This window comes from Orcinus orca, chromosome 3, assembly GCF_937001465.1.
Source record: "Orcinus orca chromosome 3, mOrcOrc1.1, whole genome shotgun sequence".
Lineage (NCBI taxonomy): Eukaryota > Metazoa > Chordata > Mammalia > Artiodactyla > Delphinidae > Orcinus > Orcinus orca.
The window spans coordinates 102,506,935-102,522,486 of record NC_064561.1 but is presented as its reverse complement, the minus strand read 5'-3'; the positions used below and the strand labels follow the sequence as shown (position 1 = coordinate 102,522,486).

The 15,552-nt window shown below is 37.6% G+C and overlaps 1 protein-coding gene across 1 annotated transcript in view; it reads right to left on the bottom strand.

Annotated features, from left to right (window-relative positions):
- Positions 1–12,706, bottom strand: part of SLCO6A1 (solute carrier organic anion transporter family member 6A1) — a 98,428-nt gene extending 85,722 nt beyond the window's left edge. The window contains exons 1-2 of the mRNA XM_004281328.1: positions 12,548–12,706; positions 10,171–10,858 (exon numbers count right to left, since the gene is read on the bottom strand). Of these exons, the coding sequence (XP_004281376.1) occupies positions 10,171–10,858; positions 12,548–12,706 (847 nt within the window). The remainder of the gene's footprint in view (positions 1–10,170; positions 10,859–12,547) is intronic.
- Between the last annotated feature and the right edge of the window lie 2,846 nt (positions 12,707–15,552).

The following is a 15,552-nucleotide window of genomic DNA, read 5'->3' as shown; positions in this document are numbered from 1 at the left end:
CCCCTTGGAAATAGGGGTGAGTCCAGAATGGCAACAATGGAGTGCATGGCCAACAAATAACTTGAAGAGTTCACCCTCTGGACTACTTAGGACACATTTTCACCCTTCTTCCATACCAAATTAATAGCAACATAATCATGCTTCTGCCAAACATGTTGCAATTATCATTCTTACAAACAAAGATGTTCTCACTTTTTCCCCCAAAATGGAGACACATAGTCCAATCAGTCACCATATCCATTTCAAGGTAATTTTAACCCTTCTTCTAGTTGAATCACAAATCTGAATGGGTTTTCTTTAACATAAAAATTAAATTGTAAGGTATAAATGGTATAAGTAAATAAATAATTAAGCAAAGATGTAGGCCTAACTAAATCTGTGAGGGAACTGTATTGCAGAAGAAACCATAATCAGACCCAGAACCACAGCAGTTTAACAGACCAAAACCAGCAAGAAACAAGATACAGAAACTTTGCTGCACCTAAAAGCATTTTCTTCAACTCTCATTTTTTTTTTAACATCTTTGTTGGAGTATAATTGCTTTACAATGGTGTGTTAGTTTCCGCTTTATAACAAAGTGAATCACTTACACATATACATATGTTCCCATATCTCTTCCCTCTTGCGTCTCCCTCCCTCCCACCCTCCCTATCCCACCCCTCTAGGTGGTCACAAAGCAGCAAGCTGATCTCCCTGTGCTATGCGGCTGCTTCCCACTAGCTATCTATTTTACATTTGGTAGTATATATATATGTCCATGCCACTCTCTCACTTTGTCAACTCTCATTTTAAATGTGGCAAAGGAGGATACTGGCCAAGGCAAAGAATGTTCTGTCAGTAACTGTGTCCGTCTCTGGGTTGGGGTATTAATTCCTCTTCCAATTTAGGAATATTCTGTAGAGACAAATTTGTAAAGTTATCTTCCACAATACTCTTCTATAAAATAGTAAGGGAAAGAGGAAGAGAAAAAAATTAAAAATTGAAATACATACACACACAAATGTATATATGTTTGTGTGTGCGTACACTTAAAACAAGAGAAAAATGCATAGTTGCTACAGTGTTTATGTCTCTAAATGGTTATTAGACTACAGTTGATATTTATAACTTCCTCCTTCCAAATTTCACCCTCTCTTCTTCCTCTTAATTTCAGATAACATATATAGATTACTAACATAAAGCATATGCCTCACTCTACAGGACAGTACCCAAACTTTTGATTCCTGTCTCCTAGCTGATGCCTTATCTGAGTCTTCAATAGGACATTAAAATTATCTATAACGCCAAGAGTTTCTGGTTATTGAACTCTGTAGTAAGACCAATGAATTCCATGAACATGAACTTCCTGATGTACTTCTTTTGCTGTAAAACGAGTTCCTTCCTTAAAAGTAATGTGATACTACATAAGATGATTATGATGGTGTATGAGGCATTCATTAAGTCCAATTATAGTTGTTCTGGCAGAACTGTGGTGATGAAAGAAGAACCCAGATCTAAAATAAATATCTATTTCAGTGATGAGAAATTATTGCCCACTCTATAATAGAAGCAGATAACATAATCAACCTGTTTCCAGATAGCTGGTTGGTTTCACTAGGGAATGGAGTTATTTCCTGGATTGTGTTGAATTTTCCTGGTGGCAATTCAGGCACTCCAAAATGCAATAGCCAGATCACCTCTGGTGAAGATAAAGCCTTGCATTCAGCTCTCATATAAACTCTTATCTTTGATGTGATTGTCACTATAAATATGAGCCCACTGAACAAGACATACAATGGCAGAGGAAAGAGGCTGATTAATATTCACAGGATAGCTGTCTATCTACTTCATTACTGAGAGCTTCCTCTGCAATGGATTTCTTTTGGTGAACATTCACATAGGATAACTTTGCCCATTCAGAGACATATCACTTACACAACCCTTTCCTAATCACCAAATGGTCAAACCATTAGTCAAAGGCAGCCTGGTATCTAGGCAATACAGACAATCAGATGTACTCTCCAATGTTTTGCCCACTGGAAGGACTTCCTTTTTTCTGTTTTTCAGGGCTATGATGCTTCCTATAGCATTATACTACAGCAGACTTTCGTCTTCAGAAAACCACAGGTTCACCAAAGGTTATGTTTTTTCTTAGTAGTGGGTGGTAGAAATGAAAAACTTGTCCTTCGTTTGAGAAGAGGTAGCCCTGCACACTCCATACCAGTTGGTCCCTAGAGACATCACTGAAGTGGCAGGCAAATTTTGGGTATATAAGATATTATCTCCCAGGACAGATTTTATGTTAGTCATTCTGGGAAGGCTGGAATCTGATTCTAGCTATGAGTCTAGTAGCAATAAGGGATGGTAGGGTGGGTCATGAGGGCAATCAGCATTCCCTTAACTCAGGTGAAGTAAATTCAGGGTCTCCAAGCAAGGAATTGTTTCTTTTTGAGACATAGCAGGAATAGTTGGTCCTACTGGGAAAGGAGGTTCAGGATTTCAGAGTTTACAGTTGTCGGATTCACAGAATTCCACCCAAATGCCTTTGTCCCAATTCTCAGGGTTCCACTCTTCTCCAATCAATGCCCCAATTCTCACATAAGTGATCTCATAAATTTATGAATTCAACTTATGTTGTAATTCTGCAAGTGTGAATACGGGTTGGTACTGTTCCAAATATGCAGTATGTGCCTAAAAGTGATAAGATTCTCACAGAAAATTCACCATCAGAAAAGCTCACGCATTTCTAATCATGCCCTAAACTTCTCATTTTCTTTCTGTGAATTTTTCAGTGCAGTGAGAAGCAATCAACCCCAAAATCTCTGTAGTCAAAACTTCCACCATAGGACTCAATTGCAGAAGCTCTTAGTCTCCCAAAGTCTTGCCTCTAGTAAGAACTTTATCCCAGGCAACATTTTAAATAACTCTTTTAAGTCACTACATGCCACTGACTTCCAGTGTACCATTTTCCACAGGCACAAATATTGCTTTTTTCATTGCTTTCAAGCCCAATCAGGTGAGATAACCAATTCCAGATTCCCATCTTTAAGGGTTGTTTTGTTTGTATTTTTCCTGGTTCAATGCCTGGTATGGAGTACTACATAAAAAATCACATAATTTTTGTAATTTATAAACCAACTAGTTTTATTACATTAGTGAAGGTAAAAATTTGGTCAAAAACTTTTTAAATATCTTTATACTATGTATCATGATATTTACAAAATAAAGGAATATTATTCTCGTTACACACTCAGATACTTTAACCAATTTCTTAGCCATACTTACCTCTAATAAAATGTTAATTCATATTTTTTCTGAAGAATATATTTTAATATGATCTTATCTCTAATTGTTCTTATAAAATTAATTGTAGGGGCTTCCTTGGTGGTGCAGTGGTTGGGAGTCCGCCTGCCGATGGAGGGGACACGGGTTCATGCCCCAGTCTGGGAGGATCCCACATGCCACGGAGTGGCTGGGCCCGTGAGCCATGGCCGCTGAGCCTGCGCGTCCAGAGCCTGTGCTCCGCAATGGGAGAGGCCACAACAGTGAGAGGCCCATGTACCGCAAAAAAAAAAAAAAAAATTAATTGTAATTCAGAATTGCTTTTTATAGTTTTGCAGTAAAGAGTTAACTCAAGCCTGGGTTGCTCAAAAAGAGGCCTGTCTTCAAGACTGGTCTTTGGTTGGCTCCTGGGAGATGACTCTGAGCCCTTGGAATATTCTACCATATAAGCGTGCTTTTATATGCTGGAGGCCTTGAGCCACACAGTTCCATTTTGGTCAGACAGTTTATGTTAACAACATGCTTTATGGTGAATACCTTTTTTGTTGGGTGTGAGCGATGGAGTAATAGAATCTGAGTAGCTGAGGTCAGTCACACAGATGCTGCATGCCTAGAGGACTGACACCCCCTCAAAAACAAAAACAAAAGCAAAAACCCTGGACACCAAGGCTCACATGCTCTTCCTTGGCTGGCAACTCTTTGCATATGTGTTATCACACGTTGTTGCTGAGAGTATAAAGCATATCCCTACTATTAATTCCACTGGAAAAGGACACATGGAAGCCTAGCCTGGTTTTTTCTGGACTTTGTCTCATGTGCCTTTTCCCTTTGTTAATTTCAATCTGTATCCTTTCACTATAATAAATCATAACCATGAGTATAACATCTTTCTCTGAGTCCTTCTAGTGAATCATTTAGCCTGACTGAGGTCTTAGACATCTCCAATATAATAGTTAATAAATTTGAAGTTGATAAAGCCTCCAAATGACTCTTTACTACAGATCATAATATTTTCATTGAAAAAGCACTCTTTATAAGTGTGCAAGTATCCCATAAGCTCAAAGAAAACACTACTAAATAATGTCTTCAGTTATATTTTTGTACTGAAATATTTCAGACAAAATACTCAATTCAGAGAATCTTTCTTTGACAAATACTTTACAAGACAAACCTCTTTAAATAGGTTGTCTCTATGATTATTTTGAATGTTTCACCAAATTTAAGTGCCCAAAGCCACAGGCCTCCTTAATTTCAATTCAATATATGAAAATGAATCATTGTAATTCACTAAATTAATATAATAAAAAATAAAAGCTACATGAACATCAAAATGCAGAAAAAGCATTTGACAAAATCTAACCCCCTTTCATAATAAAAACACTCAATGAACTAGGAATAAAAGGCAACTTCTTCAAATCGTTGAAGTACATACATGGAAAACATAGAGCACACTTAAAAATTAAACTGTAGAGGCATCGTATGACTGAGCAATTTCACTCCTAGGCATAAATCCAGAGAAATGAAAATATATGTCCACACAAATACTTACACACAGTTCAGTTCCACATGTAAAGAGCTTAGAAGTTACCACTATGTCCTAGTAAGTAACAAACTGAACAGACTGAAAAATTAACACTCTTCTTGAATACATAAGAGAGGGGAAGACACAGAGCAAATTTGACAAGATTTTGAATTCAACTGTCATTATAATTCATCAATCCATACATTTACATTTTGCGTTTGATTTCCAGAAACATCTGTTCTGTGGTTAAAAGAAATAAGAGCTTACTTCAGGGCTTTGATGGGAGCCCTTGAATTCTCAGACTATAACATGAGCTGAGAGTTAACAAACCTAAGTTTGTCATTTTCTCTTCATAAGTGCTTAAGGGCATTCAAAAGATTCCATCCATCACCAGAGTCCTTATAGTCATCATTACTACCATAAGGTAAATTAAGCATCCACTCAGCTTTCAAGGTACATGCTTCATTTGGCATTTCATCCCAATCAAGCCTAGGTGATAGCTTGATTAGTTATGATACCACTACATGCCAAGAACTACTACCCGTCTTCCACTGGCAAAGAGCTCAGCACTTCACTCAAGATTAAAGGCATAACAAAACCAATCCTAAAATTACAACTTTATGAGTATATCTTCTGGGACTACTCCTGATACCAATTCCATAACAGTCTGAATCCAATCAGAAGAGAGAAACCACACAGTAATTTGAACAAGAAAAGTTTAGTATAAAGAATTATTAACTATAACAGGAGATTCGTGTAACAAGGCATTAGCTAGTTAGATGTAAAGAGAATGCTAAAGAATATAGAAATAGCCCATATAAGGAACAACCACTCCCCCAGGGCTGAAAGGGAGCACTGAAGGGCTAAAATTCAGACCTTGCTGAAGAGAGCATAGCCATGGCTTATTGAACGACCAAGAAGTCACCGTGGTGCCATGCTAACAAAACTGGCAGGAAATCTATACTCTAAAACTTTGTGGTAGTTCTCCTTCTATGTGCTGGGGAAAGCTCGGGAATGCCAAAGGAAGCTGCCAGCCACTGAGTGCTTCTGGACACCATGCACTACAGCAGAGTGATACTGGAGAAGATGCAAGCACTGCAACAGCCTGATGATAGAGAAATCTGTATACACTGCAGGAGCTTGTCAAGCAAACACACTGGAACCAAGAAGTAAAATTTCCTGTGTAATGGCTCTCCAGTACCTTCTACTGATAAAATTTAACATTGTGACAGCTCACAAAGAAAAATATTTAAAGGGCCCAGGTCTATTTTCACAGAGCAGGCAAAAAGGATGAGTTTGGAGCTGAGAGGCAAAAAGCTGATACTAATATTGATATAGAGAGGCAATAAATCGACAAACTAATTCTGAAAGAGTTTGTGTAGGCACCCAATCATACATAAACTCTTTCAGAAAAAAGAAGAGAAAGGAATGCATCCAAATTAATTTAATAAGGCCAGTATAACCTGATACTAAAGACAGACAAAAACATTCCAAGAAAACTACAAACCAATACTCTCATTAAAAAAAATTCTTAGCAAAATTTTGGCAAATTGAATCCAGCAATCTATAAAAAAAGATAATAGGCCAGCAATAAGGGTTTATCCCAGGAATGCAAGGTTGGTTAAAAATCCAAAAATCAAAAAACACAATATATAATGTTAATATAATAAATAAGAAAAACCATATCATGGTCTCAGTAGATACAGGAAAAGAAACACTTGATAAAATTCAACACCATTGATGACAAAAATTCCCAACCAACTAAGAATAAAAGGGAACATCTACAAACTGGTGAAGAGTATCCACAAAAACCCTGCAGTTAACATACTTAATTGTGAAAGGCTAAATGATTTCTACCTAAAATCAGGAAAAATAAATGAATATCTCTTTGCAGAACTTCTATTCAACATTGTACTGGAGGTCCTAGTCAGTACAAGAAAGCAAAAAAAAAAAATAAAAAGCATACAGACTGGGAAGAAAGAAGTAAAACCATCCTGATTCACAGCTGACATGATCACATAGTTAAAAATCCTAAGGAATCTGCCAAAAGCCTCCTAAAACTAATAAATTAATACAGCAAACTTGCAGGAGAGAAGACCTAAATAGATACACCATGGTCAGGCATCAGAACACTCAGTATTGTTAAGATGTCAATTTTCTGTAGAGGATCGACTTGAGGACACAGGGAGGGGGAAGGGTAAGCTGGGACGAAGTGAGAGAGTGGCATGGACATATACACACTCTCAAATGTAAAACAGATAGTTAGGGGGAAGCAGCCGCACAGCACAGGGAGATCAGCTCGGTGCTTTGTGACCACCTAGAGGGGTGGGATAGGGAGGGTGGGAGGGAGATGCAAGAGGGAGGAGATATGGGGTTATATGTATACATACAGCTGATTCACTTTGTTATACAGCAGAAACTAACACAACATTGTAAAGCAATTATACTCCAATAAAGATGTTAAAAAATATATATATAGGCTTAAGCTGATTGCAAAATGAATCTTTCATTGGGGTCTGGAAAATCTACTCTCCTAGCAACTATCTTTCAAAAAAAGAAAATTTTATATATATATATATATATATATATATATATATATAATTCTAATTTGCTATTTGAGGTTTCCCGTAGAATGACTGTTTTGAGCAATAGTAATTTCTGTATTCTTTCTTATAATAAATCAAAAGAAAAAAAGATGTGAATTTTCTCCAAACCTATACAATCAAAGCATACCCAACTAAAATCCCAGTAAGTTTTTTTACAGAATTAAACAAATTGATTCTACAATTAATGTGGAGAGGCAAAGTAACTAGGATAGCCAAAACAACTTTTAAAAAGAACAAAGTCATAAAAATACCTGATTTCAAAACATATAAGAAAACCAGAGTAAACAATGCAATACAGCATTTGCATAAGTTAGACATATTAGTTCAATAAAACAGAATAGAGAGGCTAGAAAAAGACTCTAGAGATTAGAATTTCAACAACAGTGTCAAGGTAATGCAATGGGTCAAAAGACAGTCTGTTTAATAAATCATGCTGGAATAAAGTATCCATATGGAGAAAAATTATTTTTGACTCTTTCCATACACACACAAAAAAATCATTCAAAATGGATCAGAGATCTAAACATAAGAGCTAAACCATAAAAATTCTAGAAAACAACAAAGCAGAAAATCTTCATGACATTGAGTTAGGCAATACATTCTTAGATAGAAACCAAAAAGAATGAACCATAAAAAATTAAGAAACTGGACTTCAACAAAAGTGAACACCTTTTTCATCAAAAAGGCACAAGAAAATGAAAAGGCAAATCACAGATTTGCGGGGAGAGAGGGAGAGGGTGGCAGGCAGGCAGGTATGGCCTGAGTCTGGTCATAAGGAATGATCAAAAAAAACCATGTCAAAGTTCAACATAGAGAATGAAAGACCCATATACTTTAAGACTGGCATGGACATAAGAAACAGGGAAAGAATGAGGAACTGTTGAAGACTAAAGAGGAAGTCTAAAGTATGACAACTAAATGCAACATGTGTTCCTGGATAGAATTTTGGACCAAAAAGGGAAAGGAGAAAATATTGAGACAGTTGGCAGTATGTAAGTGGGGGTACGAATTCATAACATGATGGTGGTGTCACACTGATATTCCTGACTGGGAGGGGTGTAAGGTGGTTATGCAGCAGCATGTCCTCACTTTGGGAAGATGCACACTGGAGTATTTAGCAGTGATGGGGCACCATGTCTGAAAAAGTCTATAAGTATAGGAAAGAAAAGGTGAAGGAACAAATGTGGTAAAATGTAAACAACTGGAGAATCTAGGTGAAGGGGAGGTAGGAATGCTTTGTATTGCCTTTGCACCCTTTCTGTATGTTTGAAATTGTTTAAAATGTAACAGTAAATAAATGAATTGATAAATGGAAAATGAAGAATTCATTTAAATAAATTCATAAATTCATTTATGAATGAAAGACTCAGTATTTATACCCAAACTGTGCTAATGATCCGTATGAAGTCAGTTAATAAGCAGTAGAGCTAAAAACCATTCACTGCAACCACTTGTTAAAAACGTTCACTGGCTCCACATTACCCACCGAATAGGGAGATTATATTGAGATGATGCTTGTAAAGCACCTGACTTATTAACCCAGTACATTAATGGGAAGTAATCAACTTTTAGTATCCTTTCAGAATTCTCAGTCTGATATTTAAAGACCTTCATAATGTGGCCACAATTTGTCTTTTTCTTCTTTTTTAATTTACTTATGTATTCAATACATATTTATTGTCTTTTCTGCCTCAGTCACTATATTAGGTCCTGGGGAGACACGATGAATAAAATAAATATAATTACCTGTTTGGGTGGTTAGGTGAAACCATCATCCAGCCAAACTTGTCACTCACCATTCTAAAACAAGGCTTTCCTGTAATTAAGTGTTTACTTACCAAAACACTCTTTCATTCATTTCCTTATTCAATAAATATTCTACATCCCCAGCTATCACTATACCTATTTGTCAAGGCATAATTCAAATGCTTCTTTCTCAAAGAAACTTCTTTAATGATTTCTCAAGACAAACTGATGACTATTTATTTGTTCCTCTCATATGGTACTTATCACATATAGCCTTTTTATTGAAGTTATTTAGTCACAGCATTTTAGAGCAAAAACAGATCATGTTTGGCAAACTCCAATATCATCAGTGTAAACAGGATAGTAAAGAATCTAGGTGTAATGGGAGCGGTGAGGGCTGTGGCCAAGTAGAAAATATATGTCTTCTCTAAAGGCATTCAAATTCACACTCTTCTTCAAACTGTGTGGGCAAAGATAAACACCTTTGAGTTTGGTTTCTCTGATATAGTTTGAGGTCCCACTCCACCTCTTCAATCCACACATAAGGAAACAAGATCCAGGAGACAAGTGGCTTGGCCAATGTGTCTCAAAATTGTGGGTAGAAGCAGAAACAACCTGGTGATCACAGATACTGTTTTCGACTTTATTTTAATCTCCCAAGTGATTCAGCCCTGAATGACAGGGCTTCTCAGGGCTGGTGACCAAACAACGGTTCAACGACTCAACGCCACCCTCCCTCCATCAGGCTCTCTGGAGGCCAGGCCCCCTTCACACACGGAGGGGGGATTATGTCCATCAGGTGCCTGATGAGGTGAAGTAAACCAGGCAGTGGCCCGTTTAACCAGCTTTGATTCCAGACGTACCTTGAGGACGCTGGAGAGTCCCGCCACACGAAGCGGGGCCACCACACCACACGTAGCTCTCCCCACGCACCTCGTCCCTCTTCCGCCTCCCCAACGTAGGCAACCCTCTGACGCCCCGCATTGGCCCGCACCAGAACCACCTCTCCTCTACCCAGCCCCCCGTCAGGCTTACATTGAGAGATGAGCAGGATGCAGAAGAAAATCAGGAAGCAACGGATGTTGTTAAAACGCTGACAGCGGGGAAAAGTCATACAGCCCAAGCCGCAGGGCCCCTCCAAACTCTCTTTCTGTTTTTCCCGTACCTTCTTGATACTGGAAGGCGTGGACCCAGCCTGGTCTCTTTCTCTTTTTCTGAACCTTCTGAACTTGATTAGGTTAGCTGGAAAGATCCTGAAGAGCGGGTTTTTTCCCCTGGCTTTCCCGGCCTCGGCCTCCGAGGGCACAGTGTTCTCGGCAGGTTGGGCCAGCGCAGCCCGGGGCTCCACTTCCACTAGGGCTTCTTGCATGGCTCCGCCGCGGCCCGCTGAGGCAGGGGTCGTGGCTGACGCTGGGCGGCGCAGGCGGGGCGGGCCGTGGGCTGGTTCCCACAGGCTCGGTGCGGCCTGCTCTCCTTGCTTCAGCGGAAAAGCCTGCTGGGCCCGGACGTCGGGGAACTGGTGGCCACCCAAACCTCCAGAGGGAACGTTTCTCCTTGGGCAGGAGGCAAACGTCCCACGGGGAGGCTGACAGTTGCCCTGGGAGAGCTTACAGGGCTGTTTCCTTCTTTGCTTCCACGTGGGGAGGGGGAGGGGGGTGGGGCGAAAGCTAGTACGACTAGATTTTGATAACTGCTCACACAGACAGGGGCCGCCAGAGGAACTCTAATGCAAAGGATCCATTAGATATTTTGATCCACTAGCATCAAAGGATGCTACTACTTATTTAATACTTTCTCATTAGGAAGCAAGGAAAGAGAAATGTTCAATAATGGGACAGTAGAACTGTCTCCCAGTTTACCCAGACTTATTTTATCGTGGTGTTTTTTGAACTGGATGATCTCGCTAGAAACAACCTGAAAATTGTTAAATGACCAGGAGAAATCAGAAGACATGAAAAAGAAACTTCCTTTCCATTAGAGTAGGGTTGTTTTTGTACCTGGGAAAGTAAATCATTTTCCCATTCCCCTATTTAGGGAGGAAAATAATAATCCTTTCTGTTTTTAACTAGGGATAGAGTTTCCAGGACAATAATTTCTATGTGTAAAACACTTCACTTAGCAGCAAATGGATGAAAAAGCAAGATGAAAAAACAATGTACTTTCCCAGGCACAAAAATCCTTCTGAAAAGAAAGAATGTAAGAGAATATTACCAGGATATGAAATGTGTGTTTTTATGTAAAAATGCAATTTATTATCGGTTTTCTTTTCTTAGGCAGAAATACAAGTTATTCAGGACATATGTATGGGGAGGATGACTTTCCAGGAGAAATGAAACTATCTTTCCTCCCCTGGATTAGACGTTGTGTTATCAAAAACAATCCAGCTCTTCAACAAGTTTTTGTGCTGCTAAAATGGTACTGGGGCTGGTAGACCAGGGGAAAAAAAATCACCGAGAAGAATTGGGGAGGAAGGTACCAGAGACACCACCATTGACCTGAGGCTGGGCTTTCTTCAGCAGAGCTATATGCCCATTGGTGAATGGAAATGTTATTTTGCCTATACTAAGAAACTTAATTTGTCAAATATACGTAAATACATATACAATGATCACCCTCTCAGTCTGAAGTCTTGGTAGTCATCTGTAATTTATTTTTCTTCCTAACTCTTGGGAACTCTTCAGACCCAGTGTTAGAAGAGGATTTCCAGTACTGCAATCTATTTACCTGTCTTACCCTCTGAGACTCTATGTAATATTTTATTTGAATAAAGGATTCCATAGTTCAAAAACTATTTGGAAACCTGTGATTATTCAGGATGAAATTTGCAAGGCTCTTCATGCTTTGACTACTGCCTTCTGACTGACTTTATTATGACTTTGGTCTTCATGTTCCAGTTCTACTCAGTTCATTGTGACTTCCCAAAGACTTCATGCTACAATTTCACTTTGACCATATAAATCTCCATTAAAACAAGCATCTCATGTTATTTGTATATATATTTCTCCACCAAACTGAACACATCTTGAGGGAACAGTGCTTAGCACTTTAAAGAATTTTATTAAGATTTGATTAGTAATTAATTAACTAATTAAAAATTGGCTGCTACAGGAAGACAATGACTACAACCAATGGAAACTATTAGTAATACTTAGGGAAATCTTTAAAGGAGCATGGAGCATATTACTAGGGTAAAGATAAAACCAGAGAAATATTGTCCTTGGATTGATTTACCCTGGGAAACCTATGCAGAAAACAAAGAACATTCATTCCATGAACAGAAGATTTTATAAGAAGCATTTTTAGCTAGAAGTATTAAACTTCCAGCTATGATTCTATAAATAACATTTTACCCTTTAATATCTGCATATTTCTAGATTCTCAACTGCATTACTTACTTGGGTAGCACTAGTACCTTATCAAGGAAACTGACACAGATGATCTCCCCTCCCGATTCTGATTTATTGATCTTTGACTTGCTTCCAAGGTCATCTGAGTAATCCTTTATGCAAGGATACAACTGTATGATCGTGTAGCCATATTTTAAATACCCAGTGATGTTTAAAGTATCCATGGAGAAAAAAAAAGATTTAGCCCCTTACGAATGTTAAGTCTGGAAATCACTACTGAAAGCAGTAGATGACAGTCATAAAGTGATATGTCCTTTCACTGTACGAGACAGCATATGTTAGAAGGTCATTGCAATGACACCTTATTAGCACAACTGCATCCTGAGGGATAGATGAAGTCCTCGGGGAAGTTCTGCCCGTGGCTTTTTTGTGGTTGTTATTCTGATCACAATTTTTTTTTTAAGTCCAAAGGAGCATCAAAAAGAAGTAATAAATGATTCCTTACTAACTTCTTTTTACTTTTGGCCAGAACTGAGACCTTTGAAGTTTCCAAGTCTCTAAGAAATAAAAGTTTTAGAGCAGTGCTGTCCAATAGATATAAAATGTCAGCACATGTGTAATTAAAAGTTTTCTAGTGCCCACCATAAAAAATAAAAACAGGTCAAATTAATTTGAATTATATATTTTCTTTAACCAAATATGTTCAAAATATTGTCATTTCAGCATGTAATCAATATTTTAAAACCATTAACTATAATAAGATATTTTATATTCTTTCATTCCTACTAAATCTTCAGTATTTAGTGTGTATTTTACACTGAGAGCATATCTCAGTTTGTACTGGCCACATTTCAAGTGCTCAATAAGCTACATGCGGCTGATAACTACTGTAATGGAGAGTGCAATGACAGAGGTTCCTTTTAGTTTTAAAAAGTTAAGTCTGTAAGTAATTTTAGGACTAGAATTTATTTAAATCACAGAATTAACAATAATTCTTTTAGTTATTAATTATTTAACTGATGCTTTGGCATTCTATATCTGTTATATTTTACTATAAAATGAGGCTTTTTCCATTTGTATAAATAAATTTGTTTTTTAAAGCCAAGCTAAATAATTTAGTTGTGTCTTTTTTAATCGTAGTGCTTATTCAAGTGGAGAAGTGTCTAATCACAAGGTTTTTATTACCTAATGGGGCACTGCCACTCAGTTACAAGAATTGTAGCCTAAGTTTTTAAGAAGAAATAGTAGCTCTTTCTTGCCTTGCACATTTAACCTCAGTAAACATCACACTCAACAATCCACGTTGATTCTCTTTATATGGTGGTACAATGTCTACATAGAATTCCATCGTATGAATTTAATATAATTTATTTAAGCACTCCCATATTGATGAAATTGGCTTGTTTCCAATTTTTGCTCTGACAATTCTGAAATGAACATCTTCATATGTAGACTATTTTCCTAAAAGACAGATCACTGATTTAAAACAGCTTTTTATAGAAAATGTAAATAAGACTTATAAAACATATCCCAATTTTGGAAATACTAAATGTGAGAAAACTGTCTTTGAATCTATAAAAGTATGGATATTAAAATCCTTTTGCATATTTTCTAGAAGTTAACAAGTGACTATTGCATAAAATTTCAATATAGGCGTTGAAATATAGATGTCAAGTAAAGCAGTCCCTGATAAATTCAGCAATCCAACAGCTTAAGATATTTCGAGACCAGCTTGAATTAAACAATGAATGTTTATGAGGTGCTGCTAAATATACACCATATAATATTTATTTCAGCTAAAACCTCTAAACTTGTATATAGGAAGAACTACTCACTAAAGTAACCTGTTAAGAGTAATTCATAAAACTCTTTTTGCCAAATGAGTCAATAAAGCAGATATACATGATGGTACAAATTACTGTAAAGTGGTTTAATACAGAAATGACCTTAGTTATTAAGGGATATAGAACTGTTTGCTCCTTCAGTAAATTGCCGTCATTTGCTTAGGTTAGCCTTGGTAAATGATTCTTGCTTCCTCTCTGCTTAAGAGTAGTGACTTTTTGCTACAGTTTCTAATATGTTGCCTCCCATAATTATGTAATCAAACTTATTACATATTCTACACAAAATTTAAGATCTGCAGTTTCTGCACTGAAAATAAATGCAACGTACCACTAAAAATATTAAAAATGTAGGTGCTGGGCTTCCCTGGTGGCGCAGTGGTTGAGAGTCCGCCTGCCGATGCAGGGGACACGGGTTCGTGCCCCGGTCCTGGAAGATCCCACATGCCGCGGAGCAGCTGGTCCCGTGAGCCACGGCCGCTGGGCCTGCGCGTCCAGAGCTTGTGCTCCGCAGCGGGAGAGGCCACAACAGTCAGAGGCCCACATACCACAAAAAAACAAAACAAACAAACAAAAAAATGTAGGTGCTAAAAGTACTGCTTTTCTCAATGATTACAGGTTTTTAAATTTTACTGTTTTTTTTGGCTTCCCATGAATCTCTTTAGTTTTCTGAGATTAGAAGTCTGACTGTGACTGCTGGATAAATGAAGCACTAAATAATTTTTTAAACCCAAAGGAAAACAATGGTAGGTGGCATGAAAGAAGCATTATGTATAGTGAATGAAACATAGACTTTGGATCTAGCTCTTCTGCTTAGTTATTACGTATGGGGTAAGTCTTTTAAACATTCTGACCCTTAGTTCCTCAATTGTAAAGGAAGGATAGTATACTATTTAATATATTATTGTGAATATTAAAAGCAACATACTAAAAGTGTTTAGCACAGTTCTTGGCATATTGTAGATATTCAAACAAATATAATTACTTATCAAGTTACTAGAATCATGAACATTTATATTAAAAAGTACCTACTATGTGTAGCCCTCTGTAAGTTAGACCTCAATCAATGGATAGAAGTTGACTTAATTGAGGGGGGAATCTATGAGCAGATGTTCTCACAAAAGGCTACAGTGAGAGGGCAACACTTGAGCTTATCCTTAAAGAAGTGGCAGAATAAGTAATAATGTTCTCAAGAAGCAGAATAGCCTAAACTGACGTTTTCTGTGAGA